The sequence below is a fragment of the Semicossyphus pulcher genome, unplaced genomic scaffold (genome assembly GCF_022749685.1).
Source record: "Semicossyphus pulcher isolate SPU_LCO1_2020_fin unplaced genomic scaffold, fSemPul1.0.p SCAF_23, whole genome shotgun sequence".
NCBI classification, from domain to species: Eukaryota; Metazoa; Chordata; class Actinopteri; order Labriformes; family Labridae; genus Semicossyphus; species Semicossyphus pulcher.
This window is the reverse complement of record NW_027211697.1, coordinates 17,490,916-17,513,260: the sequence shown is the minus strand read 5'-3', so window position 1 is coordinate 17,513,260 and position 22,345 is coordinate 17,490,916. Positions and strand designations below refer to the sequence as shown.

The 22,345-nt window shown below is 44.1% G+C and overlaps 2 protein-coding genes across 2 annotated transcripts; one reads left to right on the top strand and one right to left on the bottom strand.

Moving 5' to 3' along the window:
* Positions 1-5,127: 5,127 nt before the first annotated feature.
* Positions 5,128-12,224, bottom strand: gps1 (G protein pathway suppressor 1). Its single transcript, XM_069674137.1, has 14 exons — positions 12,090-12,224; positions 10,846-10,938; positions 10,036-10,217; positions 9,667-9,831; positions 9,458-9,593; positions 9,260-9,337; positions 8,975-9,035; positions 8,746-8,831; positions 8,322-8,416; positions 8,139-8,244; positions 7,972-8,052; positions 7,596-7,733; positions 7,381-7,515; positions 5,128-5,465 (listed from the first exon to the last, which is right to left on the bottom strand). The coding sequence occupies exons 1-14, from the start codon at positions 12,120-12,122 to the stop codon at positions 5,391-5,393; spliced, it is 1,464 nt and encodes a 487-aa protein (XP_069530238.1). The 5' UTR covers positions 12,123-12,224; the 3' UTR covers positions 5,128-5,390.
* A 1,633-nt stretch (positions 12,225-13,857) lies between these two features.
* LOC138602536 (mitochondrial adenyl nucleotide antiporter SLC25A23-like) lies at positions 13,858-22,185 on the top strand. The gene is made up of 10 exons (XM_069674024.1): positions 13,858-14,491; positions 17,123-17,246; positions 17,362-17,449; positions 17,530-17,641; positions 17,740-17,898; positions 18,853-19,005; positions 19,135-19,248; positions 19,346-19,513; positions 19,590-19,740; positions 19,824-22,185. The coding sequence occupies exons 1-10, from the start codon at positions 14,279-14,281 to the stop codon at positions 20,009-20,011; spliced, it is 1,470 nt and encodes a 489-aa protein (XP_069530125.1). The 5' UTR covers positions 13,858-14,278; the 3' UTR covers positions 20,012-22,185.
* Positions 22,186-22,345: the final 160 nt, after the last annotated feature.

Genomic DNA, 22,345 nt, shown 5'->3' with positions numbered 1-22,345 from the left:
CAGAGTCAGACAGAGTCAGAGACAGTCAGCCAGAGTCAGACAGAGTCAGAGTCAGAGACAGAGTCAGACAGAGGCAGACAGACATAGACTCAGAGTCAGTCAGAGTCAGAGTCAGAGTCAGAGTCAGTCAGAGTCAGACAGAGTCAGAGACAGAGTCAGAGTCAGAGTCAGAGTCAGAGACAGAGTCAGAGACAGAGTCAGACAGAGACAGACAGAGTCAGAGACAGAGACAGAGTCAGACAGAGACAGAGTCAGAGTCAGAGACAGAGTCAGAGACAGAGTCAGACAGAGGCAGACAGACATAGACTCAGAGTCAGTCAGAGTCAGAGTCAGAGTCAGAGTCAGAGACAGAGTCAGAGACAGAGTCAGACAGAGACAGAGTCAGAGTCAGAGACAGAGTCAGAGACAGAGTCAGAGACAGAGTCAGACAGAGTCAGAGACAGAGTCAGAGACAGAGTCAGAGACAGAGTCAGACAGAGTCAGACAGAGTCAGAGACAGAGACAGAGTCAGACAGAGTCAGAGACAGAGTCAGAGACAGAGTCAGACAGAGTCAGAGTCAGAGACAGAGTCAGACAGAGTCAGAGACAGAGACAGAGTCAGAGTCAGAGACAGAGTCAGAGTCAGAGACAGAGTCAGACAGAGTCAGAGTCAGAGACAGAGTCAGACAGAGTCAGAGACAGAGACAGAGTCAGAGTCAGAGACAGAGACAGAGTCAGAGCTGACACAGAGCAGAGAGATTAACAGAGTAACATCGCTGCCACCTAGTACCCACAGCGCTGCACTGCCACATACAGTATATTTACATACAGACTTACATTAACCTGCTCAGACTCAGGATTGCCTGCTGACACATGAACACCTTTAAAGAGACTATTCAAACCAGCAGACAGGTGGTCCTGATCACATGGTGTGTGTGTGTGTGTGTTGAACAGGTAGCAGACAGGATAAAGACTGCAGCTGGTCTGTGTGGATCCACAGTGTTATCCATCAGTCCTGTAACAGGACAGATGAACACATGAACCCCCTGAATAAACCAGTGAATGAAGATCCTTATGTTTCAGGGACAAGGCTGGAAACGAGTTAACATGAAGCTGCACCCTTAACTGTGAGAGGAAGGCATCAGATTAACTGCAGGCCTTTCAAAATAAAAGCACATTATTGATGTAGTGTTTGCTCTGATGTTTTCTGTCAGAGATGCTGCTCTGCTCTCTGTCTCTCATGCTGATGTGAAGACCCTCACGTAGACCCACTGCTGCATAAAGACGGGTTATTTAAGCCCTCAGCCTGGTTTCACAGGCAACAGGCACAAATACTGCAGCTCATATAGAGAGGATTGTGTCACGTTTGAACCAGTTTGACTGCAGAGAGCTGCACATAGGTTAAGTTACATTCATGTAGCTCTGTGGGGATGCTGATGAGCTTTCACACGTCTAACATACAGACCTCAGAGAGCTCTCATGAAAGTCAAACAGGATAACAGACTCTGTAAAGTGTTTCACTTTAAAGTGCCACTTAAAAGTCAGGAACTGTTTTCTCTCTGCACTGACGCGGAAGTGTCGACCTGAGAGGCTACAGAGTATTACGACAGTGTTACTACAGTATTACTACAGAGTATTAGTATTAATATAGAGTAGTATTAATAGTAGTATATTAGTAGAATATAGTTACAGAGCAGAATGAGCTTTAATGTGAAAATATTGTGATGAGATGTTTTCAGATGTTGTTTGATCCAGTTTATTTTGAATGTTTATTAAGAGATATGAAGTCTATCAAATTTAGACCCTCGTTGTCGTACGTATTGAGTACAACAATAGTGGGTTTATAGTGGCTGAGCATCCTATCAATACATTTACACACAGAGCTATCTACATACAGTGACTGGGCAGGCTGGACGAGAGATACCTCCCACCTTAGTGAGAACTAGATAATAGATATAGCTCTTAAAGAGCTGGCTGTCATCTGTCCATTAAGTAGCTGTGCAGCCAGAAGGAAGAGGTATACAGATAGAGGACACCTTGGCTGTACCCCACCTCTGAAGGTGGAGATGTGCCGCTGTTTAGTGTAACAGAGCTGTTGCTGTTCTGACATAAAGTTCTGACTGATCTGAAAAAGTTACTTAAACCAAATCTGTGTAGAGCAGTCTTCATTAAATCATGCTTTATAAAAGTGGAACTTCAGTTCAAACGAATGTGAACATGTCTCTAAACAGGGATGATTAAAACTGTGACAAATATTAATTAATTAATTAAATATTAACTTGTATGTGCTGACAAGAACTACAAACTACTTCAAACTTTCCTCTGTGATAAAGCTTATAGTTAGGCCTGGCTCAGGCTGGGACCAGCCCAGAGTTATGCTGCTATAGGTTTAGACTGCCGGGGGATCTGACACACCAAGCTCCTCTCTCTCTGTCTCTGTGTTTCTCTCTCTCTCTCTCTCTCTCTCTCTGTCATATTAATGCAGCTCATTAACTCTGTATCTTCTGGTCCCATTAACATTACTAACCACACATCTTCCTGGGAGTTCTCGTGCTCCCTTGTCTTGAAGGTTCCTGAGGATCGTTGCTGCAGACCACCTGCTGCTGTGGACCTGCTCGACTGCAACAACTACTAACATCAGCCTTCCCCATAGTATCATTACTGTTGCTGCTAATGCTAATAGTAGACCTGTTGACTTCAACTGTTACAGTTACGATTACCTCAGCCTTTATCATTACTCTGCTTCTCTCGCTAATTTATTGATTTATTTATTTTGCTAATCTTCACCCTAGTCTACCACTATTATTGGCATTGTAACCATCAGTATGTGTCTGTTGTTGTTCATGTAACAAGGACATATGTTGTTGTTGCTCTCTCTGCCTGTCTCTATCCTGCATCTCCTTCTGTCCCATGTTCGGCCCATCCAGTCTCTTCAGATGGCTGTTCAACATGAGTCTGGTTCTGCTCGAGGTTTCTGCCTGTTAAAGGAAGTTTTTCTGCCAATGTGCCGAATGTTGCTAAGTGCTACTCATGGTGATTCATGTTGGGCCTCTCTTTAAATAACAGAACAGAGTCGGTCTAGACCTGCTCTGACTGTAAAGTGTGTCGAGATAACTCTGGTTATGATTTGGCGCTATACAAATAAAATTTGATTTGATTTGATTTGATTTGTATTATAATATAATTGTAGAAAAGTTTTCTGCCAGTTCAGAATTAAAGCTTCTGCATTGGTACACCACTCACAGTGTGGGGAGCAGAGTAAAGCTTCTTTACACTTTCCCAAATAATCTCCCCTTTGTAGTGATGAGCATGGCACTCAGGTGATTTAGGGTAAAAACACTCATCAGAGCCACACCAATAAATCTAATTAATAAACTCAGCCATCACACAATAAATGAACAGGAACAGCCTAAACAAGCAATGCACCTGATGCAGCCAACACTGCGTTATCATCAACATGGCATGCAGTTCAGCATGGCCCGCTGCAGGCCTCTTAATTACTCAGGTGTGGCCTGATTGGTTGAAGGCAAGAAGTAGGAAGTGGGAATCCTCAACAATAATATAGAAAATAATTTTCTGATATTTGTCTTTATAATGTGATGACAACAAAAGCAGTCTAACTTCTCGTTTAACTACAGTATAAGTAGTTAAGTTGAAACCTTCAAATAAGATAAGATACTGTGATGTATTGAACAGTACCTGTAAAGCACCTGTCGTGTCTCTGACCCCTCCCATCCTGTGTCTCTGCAGGCAGCATGGCCAAACGCTTCCAGAGCATCAATGTGAGAACAAGGAGGAGAACCAGCAGCTTCAATGAGACACTACCAGATGGCGGACGACGGGAAGCCCCTCCCCCAGCTGGTCAAAGAGTAGGACATAGTGGTGGGCATCAAGGTGGCCAGGGTGCGATGCCGCCCGCAGGAACAGATGGAGAGACCACCACCCAAGGAACAGGGGGTGGGGGGGTGTGGCAGTACGAAGTCTTCTGGTTTTTCGTATTCAGTAATGGGAGAGTTCCAGCAGTGTCACTCGGGCTCCTTCCTCACTTCATGAAAGAGGAATTCCAATAATTAAGAGCACCTTCTCTACTTCAGAGTCTAAATAACTCACAGGTACACACAGGTGTGAGTGTCTCCAGTAGATGTGGTCATCCTGCAGCAGTGAAACCGGCTGTATTGGCTGCAATATAATCCTTGATGGGTCAAAGGTCGTCCACTAACAGTTCTTGTTGTTTCCACTGACAGGCTCAGATTGTTATTCTAAGTGTGTGACAACATGACAGAAAGGATCCCTACAGAGATAGACCTTTTTGTTACAGAGGAAGAGGATTGTTTTAACCACACACAGATGTTACATCGCTCTCTGCACACACACCAGACCCCATTCATAAAAACACTGATTTAATCTCTCTAACCCTCCATGCATTTAATGTGTGTGTTATATTCTGTGTGAGTATCAGTGAGTCTGGACTGGCTGTGCTCATTATAAGAAGAACGGTGCAGACTTTGCTAAGTGGAGGTGTGTGTTACAGATCAGCTGACACCCCGTCACAGCTCGCCATCATGGAGAACGCCATCATGGTTGGTTGCTCACTACGTCAGCATCTGTTAGATGGTGACACACACTCACACACACTCACACACACACACAGCAGTCAGTACTGCTACACACCAGCATTCGACCAGTTCCTTTTTCTAACTATCTGTATAGCAGAGTCTACATAAGTCACAGCCCAGAGACAGGAAGTGATGTCACGTTTCAGAGCACTGTTTCAGTCTGTTTACTACTGAATGAGTCGTTCTTATGAACCTGCATCACTACCATACCTGCTGTAGTCATTTCCTCAGGTGAAGTCCTCACCTGGTTTCAGGTGTTTGTACGGAGCTTCTCGATGGCCTCAGATCTAAACCGCAAACTGCACTTTTATTATGTAACAAACGTTTACTGAAATGTGACCAAGTGTTGTTAGTGAGCACAAACCGATGATGCTCTCCAATCAGCCACCTACCCTCTGAAGTCAAAGCACACCTCAGGAATGCAGTTTGACCCTGGATTGAAGCTAAAGCAGCCTGTGATACGTTTGATCCAGTTTATATTGAACAGGGTAAACCTGCTCAGACGGCAGAGCATGAAACACTTCAGAGCATGAAACAGTGACTGTGTTTATTTAAACTGGTTCGAGGCTCACACGCGTGAACAGAACAAAGAGCTGAACATCTTCAAACATCCTCAGACCAACAGACGAGCTGCAGCTGACAAAGAACGTCTCACAGTATCAAGTCTTTCCATCGGGGGGGATTGTAGCAGTGTATGGGGACGGGTGGGTGGGGTGGGGGGATAGAGATGAACGACGGCTGATCCTTCAGGTCCGCAGCTGCTGTCATCCTGCGGACTCCTCCTCCTCCTCCTCCTCACATGTTGGTGCTCATCCTGGTCTGGCTGTTGGCTGGAGTCAGCTCCCCCTGGCTGCCCTCTCTGGGGGGAGACTGAGGGGGAGACAACACGGATGAGACACTGTGTGTGTGTGTGTGTGTGTGTGTGTGTGTGTGTGTGTGTGTGTGTGTGTGTTTTTCTTAAAGCTAATGCCCGGCTTCATTAAACCATCACAAAATGGAGAGAAAACTGAAAGTATTTCTGTCCATCACGTTGTGTTAACTTGTAATCGCACGTTCGTCCGTCAGAACGGACCCTAATCTGCTGGAGATGCTGGAATAAGCTAACGCTAATTAGCTGAAATTTGGTTAGAGAGAAACTTGAGCATAACATAACGTTATGGAGGTTCTGAATATTGTGTGCGTGTGTTAGTCAGAGACAGACTAAAGTGAATCTTTTATTTTTTCACAAGAGAAACTTGAGCAGTGTCTGATTAGCTATATTGATTAGTTACTTTTCCCTGTTATACTCAGTCCATGGCTACATCCCCAATGTCCTAACCTAACCCTAACCCCAATGTTTATTGTAGTGACCTTGTGTGTACTTTCCTTTTACATAAGTTATTACTAAGTAAATCAAGATATTAATTAAGTTACATTATTTATATATTAACATTACATTGTACAAGAACACAAGATAAAATTAAAGACGCAAGCGGGGACGAACGGGCCCTCGCACCTCAGCATGACCCAAATTTATATGTAGATCTGTTCAGGCCGAGACTGTCATCATGCATGTGAAATTTAAAGCTGATTGCGTTACATTAATGCACACTGGACTTTGTTTATATATATTGTCTATACACTGCACTATTTTTAAATCAATACTGTAAGCTCTTTGCACTGTTCAATATCCTGCACACCTGTACAGTTTTTAATCACACCTGTTGTACATATTTTGTACTATTTGTATTATACATATTGCTTTTTATATTTTTATTCTTATTCCTATTTTTTATCTTATTCTATTTAAGTCTTTTACTTAATTTTATTCTAGTTCTGTGTTAATTGTTCTGCACCAAAACCACCAAAACAAACTCCTTGTATGTGTGAACCTACTTGGCAATAAACACCGATTCTGATTCTGATTCTGATTGAACATTGTATAAGAGAGTTACTAATGGCTCTTACCAGCAGGTGGCACTAAGATTGTGAGTGAAAATGTATGCAGATCTGTTCAGGCCAGTAGCCTCGTGAAACCTGTGAAACTTGGAGGAGATTGGACAATATATATTGATACAGACTCTCAACAGTGGGTGGCGCTACAGTACTATAATAAAAGACTTCAGACTTTGAACCCCCGCCAAGGCCACGCCCCATGACGAAAACTCAAGCTTTTAACAACTTTTAATCTCCCATGTCTTGTCAATACACTGACCAAGTTTGAAAAGGATCGGACGAAGTCCCTCGGAGGAGTTCGTTAAAGTATGGACCCTGTAAATGGGCAAAAATAGACTTTATTTTGAAAATCAAACTAAAATGCTTGACTTCCTGTTGGGTTTGAGCTATGGTTGCAAGAGGCTTTTTTGTAGAGCGTGACATAGTGAATATGCACACCAAATTACCAAAATAACTCCTATGGGGACAGGCCGACTTTTCTATCAATAAAGTCGACGTAACGTCGACACATCGTTGATGATGTCATCACATACACACGCCTGACGCGTGAGACAGACTGCGCCACAGACTTAAGACCAGGTTTTTGTTGGTCTAAGGCGCAGTAGTGTGTATTCTTCTTCTTCTATTGGCTGTAGTGTGCATGTGCGCTTTATTTGGCAGAAATGGGTGGGGAAAAAAATAATTGTGTGAAATCATGTGGGCAACGACTCGTCGACGCCACCCAATAGACGTAGACTTGTGGTAGTGGTGTTGACGCGTCGCAAAGTCGACTATGCAAGCCCTAGTGTGTGTGTGTGTGTGTGTGTGTGTGTGTGTGTGTGTGTGTGTGTGAGCAGAGTGTGTAGTGCACCTTGACGTGGATCTGATTCCTCAGCACGGCTGCTCGGAGGATCATGGCTTTGGCTCGTCTCTGGAACTCTTTGCCCATCTGCAGTGACTTCTCGAACGTGGTGCTCCTCTGGTCCACGTCCCGCGCATACAGGATCTACACGGGGGGGGGAGGGGGGGGTTGTAGGTTTCATATGATAAAAGGACTTAATGCATGTGTGTGTTTGTGTGTGAGACCTTGCTGTGTGAGTCGATCCGGGCGTTGATCAGACCCTCCAGGATGAGCTGAGTGAGTTCGTCCTCCAGAGCAGCGACTGTGGTGTTAAAGGCCTGAGCCATCTTTGTCATGTCTGCCGACACATATGGGCTGAAGTACTACACACACACACACACACACACACACACACACACACACACACACACACACACACACACACACACACACACACACACACACACACACACACACACACACACACACACACACACACACACACACACACACACACACACACACACACACACACACACACAGATGAATAGCATGGAAAAGCCAGTGACCTGCATATTAATGTAGTCATATGAAGTGTGTGACGAGCTTCAGGTGTCTGACCTGGATAAGAGCTCTGTTCCTGATCTGGCTGTAGAGAGTCTTGACGTGAGGAGCGAGGTACATGTCCAGCAGCAGGTTATCCTGCAGGAAACATGATCACCTGTCAGGTACTTTTATAGCCCACCTGCTGAGCATTAATATATATAAACATTGAAAAGAAGCCAGACCTTCATCTCGTCCAGCAGCTTCAGACATGACGCGTACTTTGACTCGTAGAACTTGAAGATGATGTCTCTGATCTGAGGCTCCAACTCCAGAAACAACTTAAAGGAGCTGAAAGCAGAAGAGATCATTTATTTAAGACTTTAGTTTAAAAATAAATGTATATTCATTAAACTCTGACCTCATACCTGCTCGAGATGACGTTTCTCTGCAGTTCCTGTCGGTCGAATGTGGCCAGAGCACACAGACCTCCGTACACAGCCACGTTACTGGGAGAGAGGAGCTGCAGGACACACACACACATGCAATAAATAAAGTAAAGTGTGAGGCTTCAGTCTGAGCTACATGAATCAAATTAAAAGTCTCTTTAGCAGCACAGTGTTTCCTGTCAGTTTGCAGGAAAAGTAAAACAAACGTGTATCTTTGACTGAAACTGTGTGTGATGGTTCCACTAACAGAGACGAATGAAGCATCATATCAACGACTTAACAGCTCAACACTTGAATAAAGCGGGATGGACTTAAACAACATAAACTGCTGTTCTTTGAGAGACCGTGAAACATGTGCATCCTTTAATGTGAGACTGTGGTACATCTGACTGACAGCGCTCACCTCTGGACAGTCACAGTGGTCAAAAGACGCCTGCAGGAAGCACTTAGCAGCTGGTTTGTATTTCCTGGAGGCTAACTCTGCCAGACCTGAGACACAGACAGACATGCTCACGTTACCACACTCAGGACTGATTCAGGAACAGGAAACAGTTGTTTATCCCTGTACCCCAGCCTTTTCTAAGCTGACGTTGAGGCTGTACATCACCAACACACATCGTTCTGGGTCTCACCTGCAGCGCACTTTAACTTGGTGAGGACGGCCTGGTTTTGGCTGTCTCGCTCTCCTCTTTGCTGAACAAAAACAAACAGAACCAGAATCAGCTGAAGACGCTTATCATCTCTGAAACAAGCTTTTAAAACAGGAGCAAAAAAAATGTTTGAATGCTTTTCTGCCTCACTGTGAAACAGCCTGACTCTACATCCCTTTACATCTGTGTTAAAAACAGGACATGTGATAGGCGATGTAGGAAGAAGTACGTGACCTCTGACCTCTGCAGTGTGAGTGGAGTGCTCACCTCTGCGATCTCTGGGGTTGACTCTGCTTTGTTGACGTAGCTCAGCACGTGGGACCAGTTCTGGAGGTAGACACTGACCTGAGGGGAACACAGGAGCCACAGAAACGCAGAACATTCTGCATGTTAAATAAATCCACAGAGACATGAAAGAGTGAAGCCTACCTGTCACACAGGCTCTGCCACATCAGGTGAATGTACCTTGATGACATTGAGACACATGTTGATGACGTGTTTAGCGCTGGTGCAGTAGTCTCGGGCTCTGGAGTAACACTTGAGGGCGTTGCTGAGGTCTCCACAGTCCAGATAGTGATCTCCCAGGTCATCATGGCCCCTCCTGTTTCATGAAAGACTTTAAAACAATGTTCTCAGGTGTTCTGTACGAACACTGATAGCTCAGACCAGCCTACCTGATGCTCTCTTTGATGGAGTTCCCCTTGTAGTTCTTCAGGTCCGTGTCCAGTTTCTCCAGTTTGAGCAGAGCCTTTTTCCGGGTCGACTCGGCCCAGGCTGAGTCCAGAGGAGGAGGGACGACCCCCCCTTCAGGCACCGTGTCAGGTACCCCCTGTGCTTCACTAGAGACAGGAAACAGACATTACTAGACTTTCATAGAGTGATGTCTCAGTGTTGCACCCCTGTGGGGTCAGACGAAGCTGCATTACACTGTACTAAGAAAGGACACTAAATCACTGAGGGCTAAACATGATCAGAGTCTAATGCTAAGCTAACGTGATGTGGTTTTGAATCAGGACAGTCTCTGCACTCATCAGCTGAGTTACCGTGTGGCCTCTGTCAGTTTACGATGGATCTCTTCATAAGTGTCGACGTTAAAGGTCCTCTGGACAAAGGTGAGAGCCATCTTTAAAGCCTCCACTCTGAGCTGAGGACAGTGCTCAGCGATGAACTGCAGCCGCTCGATGCGCATCAACCCACTGTAGCTGGTCGCATACTGCTCCAGGTCCTACAGAGAGACAGACAGACATAAATATAAATATCTTTAAGTGTATAGCATCAGTGTCATTACTGCATACATATATGTGTGTATATAGAGATGTGTATACACTCACCGGCCACTTCATTAGGTACACCTGAACAATCTGATGTAATCCAACACACCAGCTCAGCCATCAGATCTGCTTTCATGTTGCCTGTGATGTGCAGGCTCTTCTCTAAGCTGTCACAGAGTCAAGCTCATCATGGTGGTGCGGCTGTACTGAGCTGCATTATATTCAGAGGTGTTCCTAATACTCTGGCCCCCTCTTGTATGTAAATAGGGAGGACGCATCTCAATATAATGTAGGTCAGTACGACAGCACCTTTAACTGTCTCAGTAATAAACATCACTGAATTTACACCTTTAGACTGTCAACAAAACAAAAGCCAACAAAAACTAAACTTCATAAAAGAATCCATGGCAGCGCTGTTGGATTAAACTGCTTTAGATTGTACAGGTGATAGATAGATAGATAGATAGGTAGATAGCTGGATACTTCATTGATCCCAAGGGAAATTTAAGATTTCCCTCTGAAATGTAGGTGTACCTAATGAACTGGCCGGTACGCATATATATGTATGGGAGTGTGTTTTACCAGTGTTGGGTTCTCTACGATGTAGTTGGTGTCCGGAGCGTTCTGCTGGTCCTCCTGAGGGTCAGCATCGATCTGCATCGGCTCCACCGACCCCTGAGACACACAGCAGGTACACAGGTGAGCTGACATCACAGTGTAAGAAATAATGCTTATTTATATCTGAATAATATCTACACTACAAGTTTCACTGCAGATTAAACACAGAACAACTTCATGCTACGGGAGCTGCTTCACACTGCTGACGGTAGTTGTTAATGTTTGGTGCTGTGAGGATTGATAGCAGACGTCCTGCTCAGAGGACATGCAGTGTGTGTGCTGAACTTAACAGTGACACAGGTAGTCAGTACAGCTCTACAGTACACGGGGTGTGTGTGTGTGTGTGTGTGTGTGTGTGTGTGTCTGTGTGTGTGTGTGTGTGCGGCGATACGTAAGAGAAGATGACCGTGTTTGATAGTAGTTTGGCCCTACTATAGACATTAGGCTACGTTAGCTTTGTTAGCTTAGATACATGCTAACTGGAGGGATATACACTTATGTTAAAGTATTACAGTGTTATATTATGTTGTCAGTATGCGTTCGTGTTGTCTGTCTAACATTATGTATTTGACTCTACATGCGCTAATGTTAGCTGCTGTTTCGAGCTAACGCTTGTGTTGCAAACTGCTAATAACAGGAAGTTGGCTTGGCATGGGTAGCATTCGTTAGCTTCAGGCTAGGCAGGTTATAAACTGATTTATTCTCTGCATAATGTTTGTCTTTGGTGAAGGCTCTAACTGACCAACCAGGCATCAAACAAAATTATATTTAAAACGTATCTTTTTATCAATGTTAGCCAGAGACGGCCTTCAGTCAGCTGTTAGCCTTCATATCTTCATACTAATTTCAATAATATGTGAATCCATCCCTTAATTCAGCATACTGTATTTCACTAAGAAACCATTTATTAATAATTCTGTTAGCAATAATAATCACACAGTCACTGTGACGTTAAGGGATTGCAGTAGCTTTAGCTAACATTGCTAACCAAATACTTATTTTTTAAAACGAAAACTTTAATACAATCAGAAAAAGTTCATTAAATTAAACTAACATAAAAGAGTAAATACGCATGCGTGATCTTCAATTATCTTTAACCGTAGTTTTAAGGCTAACCTAGCTAGCTAACTAGCGCTACACCACCAGAACTGAAAATGCATTCTCTTCTGTGGTTTAAAATGACCGAAGCAGACACGATAATGTCTTACCTGAAAGTTAAACACCTGCACAGGTAAAGGCATCTTATTTGCTTTGAGGCTCCGGTGTCGTTATTGTGAGGTGGAAATATATCATAAATATGTTTATGTGCAGTCCTCCTTCTTGTTCTTCCTTCTGCTTCTTCCTTCTTCTTCTACAGTGTTTAATGGCAAACCAGCTTAAAGGTGCATTACCGCCACCAACTGGGCTGGAGTGCGGAAAAGGAAAATGCGCAAAAAAATCGATTAATTTAATCTGTTTCATTTAAATACTTATTGATCTCACAATATATATTAGCTGCTACAATCCCCAAAAGACCAGACAGTGAACAGTCCTGATGTTTTGCCTTACTGAATGACCGAAAGAGGTGAATCCTCTGAATAGTGTAATTCCCACAGTGTACATGTTCAACAGATTCTGGTTGGTTACGGTGTGTGCATTTTCCAGTTGGGTGCTTGCCTATTATATCTAATGGGTGGTGGAGACCTGTATGACACATCCTCAGACGCATGATGACATTTTCTTCCCTTCTTTTCAGCCCACCTTTCTCCCTGCCCCTACTTGTTTTTGCATGTGGTACAGATGCCTACCAGTTTCCTGAAAATCCCAGTACTCCTGCCATACTGATTGTGTATATTTCCTGATGACTTAGCCTCAGCTTTGCTTAAATGGACCTGTAGGTCTATTTTCTTGATCATTAATGTTTGTTTGGCCAGAATATCCACGTGCTAATTTCCCTCCACATCAATATAAGCAGGAACCCAGATGAAGAGTGTAAATGTGCATTGGTTTCCCATCCTATACATTAGGCTATATCTGCAGACCTGCAGCCGAACCAGCTGATCGGAGGACCACTGCCCCCTGCTGGACGGAAGTGTACTGAACAACTCAAGTGTTGAGCCGCAGATCTGTTATTATTATTATTATTATTATTATTATTCTGATGGCTCAGTGATTTGTCAGTTAAAAATCAGAAATGTGAAACAGTGAGACTTTATGAAGATGTTTATGAAACACTGACACACTTTAATCTCTCTCTCTCTCTCTCTCTCTCTCTCTCTCTCTCTCTCTCTATCCTGTGAAAGCTGAGCAGGCTGTTCTCTGGCCTTCAGCTGTTCGTCACAGCTAACAATCCTCATCATTAAATGTATTTATAGTCAATAAGCTATCAGTCACTCACACTGACCCACAGGACTGACAGCTAACAGGACTGTAACAGCAGTGATTCACTGTTCAGAGCTTTGGTATCATTATTTTCATGTATTTTAATCTTTTACTACAAAGTAAATAAAAATCCTTAACGTCTGGTTACAAACTATCATTAAACTGAAATTATAAAAGGAGTTTGAAGTATCAAAAGTAAACATGCAGAAGGGGAGGTCATGCTTTGAAGTTGATGAGACTGTAGATGCAGCAGGTGCAGAACACCTGAAAGCTCTCTTCTACTGTCCTTTCAGGTGTTGGGAACAACAAACTACACAAAGTCCAGAGAACAAACTTTTCCCATCCTCGAGAATCTGCAACAATCCAAAATTAAAGAAGGCTGATATTCGTGTCTGATCTCAAGTTTTCACCTGTGAATTCATAACAGACAAAACATAAGCGTCTTTATCCCCACAGCTGTAAATGAACTCAACAACCCCTCCTCTCTCTCGCTCTCTCTCGCTCTCTCTCTCCTTCCATCCTCGCGAAGGAGCGTAACGTGCTGTGAGCGCGCGCAGAGGATGGTGTGATGCGTAAGATGCGTGATGCAGCAGATAGAGAGGGAGAGAGATGATTTATGTTAAGGTAGATGTTTATTATTGTGCTTTTTCAGTCTCTACTATCTGACTAATTATTGATTATGTAATACAGGTAATATTGAATCAACCTGACGGTGTTAATATGATGCTCCTGCGCGCGCACAGATGTGTCAGACTGCGGTAAACTGGCAGCTGCTCGCGCTCCCCTCCGACGAAATTAAGATCATCTGGATGAGTTCGGATCAGCTCGCGAGACCATGTAACTGACACACGTTCATCTCACGAGACGAGTTCACACCACATCATCATCATCCAGTCGGGAGGAGGAGGAGGAGGAGCAGGAGGTGTCAGCAGCGGTCCGGTCTCTGTGGAAACCGGCTCTGACTCCCGGTGGTTCTAACGGTGTTCTGCTCGGCTGTGGATCCATGTAGACCTGGAACGGGATCTGCGTGTTTCTCATGGGTGAAGACCAGGACCAGGACTGTGCCCAGAACCAGCACCGAGGACCCGGGGAGAGGGGGGCCGGTGGGGCGGCTCTGGACCCGGACAGGGAGCGCAGATATGCGGAGCTGTTCCGACAGCTGGACCTGAACAAGGACGGCAGAGTGGACATCAACGAGCTCCGGACCGGATTGGCTGCTCGGGGTCTGCACCGGGGGGAGGCGGAGGAGGTGAGGCATGGACCGACCCGGGTTAGACTCAGGTTCGACCCGGGTCACACCGGGACATGCGCACATACACAGGTTGGATTACTGCACCATCAGCAGGCAGGAAACACGTGCGCTGACAGGGAGGCTGGAGGGTCTGCAGTAACATATGCTTATATATTTTAAACATTAATAATCAGAAGAGAAGCAGAGTACAAATACAAATGTGAATTTATGACATCATCTGTGTGACGTAGACGTGGCCTGGATATTATGAGCTTGCTGCTTCTGTTGTTCCTGTGACTAGATGTTGTTAGACTGAGACTCTTCAGTCAGAGTGAATGTAAAGGCTCAGACATGAGATCAGTGTGTGTTTCTCTTACAGACTCCTCACAGTTGGTGCAAACACTCTTTAATTTAGTCAGACTACATGATCAACAGACATCTTATAGCTCGTTATTGATAACCCCGAGGAGCTGCTGCATTCTGCAGAGAAGAACAGGAACAGGATGAAGCAGCCTCCTCCTGTCATTCATCAGCAGGTGGCTGTCCTCTCGGTGTCCTGGTTCTGTCTCATTTAAAGACAGTCTGTCCCAGTTTCAGAGTCTAACCTTCCTGTGTGAATATTTAACAGAGTCTGTAATACGAACCTGCTACACCTTAAATATTCTCCCTGATCTCACCTCAGTCTGAGTTTCAGTTCAGACAGACGGGACTCAGAGGAGCTCCACGGCCTGAAACATGGAGCTTAACATCAGTACAAACTTTAACACTTTTTACAAACCATCATGTTTCCTCCTTTCCTCACTGACAACAGCAGCTTTATACAGAGGTCCCTGTGTGTGTGTGTGTGTGTGTGTGTGTGTGTGTTTACAAGAAAGCAGTGACAGGCTTAATTTACATGAAAAATGAGGCCCAAAGTTCACTTCATCATGTCCTCATTCTTAATCTCTGACTGGTTCTTACTACATAGACTGTATAAAAAGATGGCCGACATGACAGCTCCCTGAAAGTGAAGCCAAACCCTCTCTATCGCCCCCTGCTGACTGGCTGCAGTATAGCTCATAAAGCCCGCCTCCTCCATGTTAACAGATGGGACATGAGTCAAACTATAAAATCAAAATACACGTCAAATACATTTTTCTCAAACATGGTTTCTGTCATTATAGTTAGTTCTTATCCTGCTGATTTATGTCCAAGTGTTCATTTTTCTGACATGTTTACTTTTAATTAGTTATTTTTATTTACAATGTTACAGTTTCATGTAGCACATGCTTTTCTCCAAAGCGACGTACATCTGATAGTTAATACAACACAAGCAACGATCGACTGTGCATTAGCAGAGTGGAGGACGATCCGTGAGTGGAGACGTGACTAAAACAATCACTACAGTCATTGAAGTTTTCATACCTGTGAACTTTAACCTCAGACCAACACAAGAAGCTGTTCTGCTGTTAAACACGCCGGTGTGCGGGATCCTTGCTGTTTTTTCGGTAAGTTAAGTGTGTGTTTGGGTTAGCGGAAGTGGCTACGGCCGCTTCAATCACCGATCTCTAACTGCGCAGACTCTGGCTCAATATGACATCACCATCGCAAGATGGCAGGGCCCGTCACAAGGGATATTTTGGCATCACTTTTGTACAATGGGAGCAGATGGAGACGCGTCGTCCATCTATATATACAGTCATTGGTTCTTACAGGTTAGCAGCACCCTGACAGTCGTTCTCTAAAGGACTCTCATGTGTCAGGAGTCAGAAAACATCTGAAGGTCAAGGAGTTACAGTGAGACTTACCTGATGGATCCAAACTCTGAATGTTTACTGCAAAAACACTGAAATGTTCCAGGATCAGGGTGACCTCAAACGCATCGTTTACACAGGACACAGCTTCAGACGTCTGTCAGTTCAGAGCAGAGGATTTCTGTAGTTTAATGTTCATGTTGTAGTTTGTTAAAGTGTGCATGTACTTCCTGTTAATGCAGCTTCTTATTACTGTTGTTATGGAGAGGCAGACAGAACAGTCTCATACAGCTTCAGAAACACAGTTTATCAGTAACTTAAACATTAACACACCTGTGTGTTCTCTGAAGGTGTGTGTGAGTGCGTGTTTCCCGCCTTGTGAGGACAGGATCTAGTGTTGTTTTCTGTGTCTCTTTGTCCTCATGAAGACAGGAGGGTTCATGTCTGCAGGTAAGAAAGGGTTCATTCTCAACTTTCACAGTGAGCACAGATCCTCTCTCTCTCCTCACCTGTGGAACTGTTTCACCTGCTGAGCCATCACTTCCTTTAAAAACCACTTCATCAACACACCCTCGTCTGTATGGCAAGCAGAAAGTGACATTATTAACCAGGGTTACGGTTTTGTTCCTGTTATTTCATGAGTCAAACTTTCATGATTATCAGTTTTTAAACTTCACTTTTACGTCATTAAAAGCGCCGTGTTTCACGTCACACTGCTGAGACATTCAAACTGCAGGTGTTACAGGTGTTAATTAATTTAATTACATATTTACTATTAAAACAGTGAAGAATATATTTCAGTTTAAATCTTGGGGAAATGGTGAATAATGTCCACCTGCCATCTGTACCTGCTCTCTGACACGGTTGTTAGTATTCCCTGCTCAGTGACTGACAGGCTCCCTCTGCCCCCCCACAGATTGTCCTGGAGAGCGACATGAACCATGACGGTCTGCTGGACTTCCACGAGTTCTCTCAGTACCTGCAGGCTCACGAGAAAAGACTGTGGATCATGTTCCACAGTCTGGACCGCAACCACGACGGTGGGCGGGGCTAGAGCTCTGTCACTTCCTGCTTCTTATGTAACAGTGATGCACATTAAATATATAGGGTATAATCTTTATGTTGACTGTAAACACGCTCTGCTGTGCTCTGCAGGTCGGATTGATGTGGGGGAGATCCAGCACTCTCTGCACAAACTGGGAGTGAAGGTCAGCATGGAGCAGGCGTCCAGGATTCTGCAGAGGTACGACACGTGTGACAGAGAGAAATATGTTTAAAATGTCTGTGGGATGATAGAAACTATAACTCTGTTGTTTCTCTCAGTATGGACCGCAACGGCACGATGACCATCGACTGGATTGAATGGCGAGATCACTTCCTGTTTAACCCTTTCCACAACATGGAGGAGGTCGTTCACTACTGGAAACACTCACATGTGAGTCCCAGCGGAGGAACACTCTGACATAAACTCTGAGACATGAATCCACACTGCTATAACACACCATGTGGTCTCTGTTACTCACACCGCCACAGATGTTTGATATCGGGGAGCAGCTGACGGTGCCGGATGAGTTCTCAGAGAAGGAGCGGCGGTCCGGTCTGGTGTGGAGGCAGCTGGTTGCCGGGGCGATGGCGGGGGCAGTGTCCCGGACAGGAACAGCCCCTCTGGACCGCCTCAAAGTCTTCTTGCAGGTTGGACATCATAAATTCACTGACACACAGAGATGAGTGATGGAGGAACTGTGCACCATGATGAGTGTGTTTAACAGTTCTGGAAAAATAAACACTTGAAACACAAAATCCAAGCCCACCCTCTACAGGCCATTCCAGTTAGAACATGCTGTGTATTTTAACCATAGACTGTATATAGACGTGACCCAGCACAGTGATGAAGCAGTTTGTTGACTGCGTTTTTGTAGCCTCGACTTTGGTCCGTTGGTGGTCGCCATCTTGGCTTATGAAGCCAGAAGTGACCATATTTGGATGGGTGGGTGGAGCGGTTATCAGCTAATGCTAGTGCTAGTTGGTAAAAGATGCATCTGTAATTTGTGGTAACTGATATTAATTTGGATGCTAATATTAGCTAGCTGTCAGTCAACCCCTGTCGTGTCAATTCACATTCTCTGTATACACTGAAAACACTACAACCAGTGTTCCTCCTGTGGATAACAACCTGATTCATTCAATATTTACCTCTGCACTCTTGTGACTCTAGATGGGATTTGTTGTTGACCTGTCAATCACAGGTAGCCCCGCCCTAACCCCCCCCCCCCTTCCTGGTCTGTGTGACTCTAAATGGGATGTGTTATTGACCTGTCAATCACAGGTAGCCCCGCCCTAACCCCTCCCCTCTTCCTGGTCTGTGTGACTCTCAATGGGAGCATCAGTGACTAAATGAACATCATGCTGTGTTGATGAAGACTTGAAACTAGAGACTGAGACCATAAACTCATTAGGAACATGTTTACTGAGGGAATAACTCAGGAGAGGAGGAGGAGCATGTTCTCATAGACTCATACACCAAACTGAATATGTGACTTTGGTGGAGAAAAACCCCACGCTTCCTGTCATGTGACTGATGTTCAACAGCATCTTTGGTTACAAATGGTATGAGGGTGACTAACCTGGCTGTGTCTGTGTGTGCAGGTCCACGGCTCCTCCTCTCGGCAGGTTAATCTGTGGTCTGGACTAAGGGGCATGGTCAGGGAGGGGGGCGTGGCCTCACTGTGGAGGGGAAATGGCATCAACGTCCTGAAGATCGCTCCTGAATCTGCCATCAAGTTTATGGCCTATGAGCAGGTGAGTTTACTCTGATCAGTGACAGGACAGAGATCTGTTTACTGAAGTCATCTGTGAACGAGAGGACAAAGAAATGTTCATAAACACCTCCTCCTCCTCCTCCTGCTCCTCCTCCTCCTTCTCCTCCAGATCAAGTATCTGATCCGAGGCAGTAAAGAAGGAGGCAGTCTGAGGGTTCAGGAGAGGTTCATCGCTGGATCTCTGGCAGGAGCGACAGCACAGACCATCATCTACCCCATGGAGGTCAGTCTGAAGATCGTCTCACTGTAAGGTTAATTTTAAACCAGGTGTCCATCACTGTCCTCTACCTCTGTCTTCAGCTTCTCCTCTTCCTCTGCAGGTGCTGAAGACTCGTCTGACTCTGAGGAAGACGGGTCAGTACTCAGGGATGGCTGATTGTGCCCGTCAGATTCTGAGGACGGAGGGAGTCCGAGCTTTCTACAGAGGATACCTGCCCAACACACTGGGCATAATCCCGTACGCAGGCATTGACCTGGCTGTGTATGAGGTGACACGTCTCTCCAGGATGTGATTATTCATTATTTTATTTGTCTTTATTTGAACTCTACTGCTCTCTCTGTCAGACTCTGAAGAACGCATGGCTGCAGAGGTTCTGTGTGGACTCAGCTTATCCTGGAGTTCTGGTTCTGCTCGGTTGTGGAACCGTCTCCAGCACGTGTGGACAGCTGGCGTCGTATCCGCTCGCTCTCATCAGGACCCGTATGCAGGCACAAGGTGAGGCTACCTGTGGATGAAGATGTATTATAGACGCACGGAGCATGAATATTATCTGACCTCCATGTGTCCTCCTGTCTCAGCGAGCTCCGAGGGGAAACCCCAGCTGACCATGCTTGGTCAGTTCAAACACATCATCTCTCAGGAGGGCGTCCCCGGCCTGTACAGAGGAATCACACCCAACTTCCTCAAGGTCATCCCGGCCGTCAGCATCTCCTACGTGGTGTACGAGCACATGAAGAAGGTGCTCGGGGTCGGTTACGTAAGGTGAGGGAGACGCGGGAGGACAGAGGAGGAAAGACTTCTGATGCGTGTGAGGAGAAGAGGAGCAGGTGAAGACACTCCTCAGACCTGAGAAGGAGGAGAAAACAGACATTTAACAGACTAATGTGGTTCGGCTGCATCCTGTTCAGTCATCAGTTTCAGGTTTGTGGGTCGTTCACTCAGTGTGTCTGAGATTAAACTGACAGCTTCACTCAAAGCAAACAAAGAAACATCAACAGACAGAGTAAGAACACGCCACAGACAGATTCTTACTGGAATTTGATTTATCTACAAAAAAGCTTCTGAAGTTTGTTTCCTTCCCTGCTTCGCCCTCTAAACCAACACAAGCCTCTTTTACATCTTTCTAGGGGTCAAATTAAAGATTTATCAAAGAACATTTGCTCTGTAGCAGATATTCAACAGTAAATAATAATATTTATATCAGTATGATGTTAAAGGGACCAACGGCCTGTGTGTTGTGGTCAGAGAAAGACTTGTCAGTGAGATAGTCAGAGCTGAACAGCCACATCAGCACCAAACCCCTCAGTGTAAACAGCTGATTTAAGACAGAGTGAACACATAACTGTGCTGCTGTGTTGGCGCCTGTTCCACCTGTTTTCTGTCATCAAACTGTGACTAAAGATTTCTCTCCCAAACAATCAAAACCTTCTGATTAAACCTTTTTTAAACCTTCCTTCAAACCCTAACCCTAACCCAGCTGAGTCAGAGGGGAGACTGAGTGTTTGTGTGCATGACTTTTTAAGTTTAACTTGAATATAACCCGCACACAGGTAGTCTGTGGGTGCAGTTTGAAGCAGCTGCATGTAAAAGGAGATTTAATAAACTCCAAAGACTTTGAATGTCATTATTTTCATAAGAGAAAAACAAATATTTCTTCTATATTATTATGAAGCTAATGAATGCTTTTTTCCTCCCATGCAAGCGTACCTGAAGTGATCAAAGCTTAACGCCTCTGAGGCCTTGCAGGCATGATGTATTAATATTATTAAAGCATGAGTGCATGTATCCCTGTATGGAAAGCCAAAAGGGACATTATTCACCACTTCGTCCCTGAGATTTACATTAAAACGTGTCTTTTTACAGCATTTGAATATTCAGAATCATCAGACTAGAGCGAGGAACATTAAAACACTTAGTTTAGTTATAAACGGCTTTGTGTGGACTTTTCTTCTGAGGTATAAAATCTGTGTTTAAAGTAAAACACTGGTGACCTAAAGAGTCTGAAAAGTGGAGTTTTAATGTCGGTGGTGGGGAGGAGCGATGAATAATGTCCCCTTTGGCTTGCCATAGCTCTGCCTTCTGTCAGTGTAGCCTGCTGTTTTTTTATTGATAAAGTTTTATTCTAGGAGCTGATTTAATGTGAGTTTGTTAACAAATAAAAGCTTTATAGATTTGATAAAAGTGTGAGCTGAATTTGTGATCACACCTCAGAGAGGTGGACTTCATCTGCTCGTTATAATTTTACATTAAACTTTATTTGTCTTTAAAGCTGCTCTCATTCATGTTGCTGACTTTGATGGAGACAAACAGGCTGTTAGAGACGGAGCGATGTTCTCTATCTTTGTGCTTAAAGGAGGAGCCTCCTGCTCTCAGTCTGACGTCTCTGACATCACAGAGCCTCTCTTTTATTTATATTCAGACGTTTGGATCGTTTGAATGTTCTCCATAATAAAACATGAATGTTCTCCGTGTTCTCCATAATAAAACATTAATGTTCTCCATGTTCTCCATAATAAACATGAATGTTCTCTATAATAAAACATGAATGTTCTCCATGTTCTCCATAATAAAACATTATTGTTCTCCATGTTCTCCATAATAAAACACGAATGTTCTCCATGTTCTCCATAATAAAACATGAATGTTCTCCATGTTCTCCATAATAAAACATTTATGTTCTCCATGCTCTCCATAATAAACATGAATGTTCTCTATAATAAAACATGAATGTTCTCTATAATAAAACATGAATGTTCTCCATGTTCTCCATAATAAAACATGATTGTTCTCCATGTTCTCCATAATAAAACATGAATGTTCTCCATAATAAACATGAATGTTCTCTATAATAAAACATGAATGTTCTCTATAATAAAACATAAATGTTCTCCATAATAAAACACGAATGTTCTCCATGTTCTCCATAATAAAACATTTATGATTTCCATGTTCTCCATAATAAAACATGAATGTTCTCCATAATAAACATGAATGTTCTCCATAATAAAACATTATTGTTCTCTATAATAAAACTTTAATGTTCTCTATAATAAAACATGAATGTTCTCCATGTTCTCCATTATAAAACATGAATGTTCTA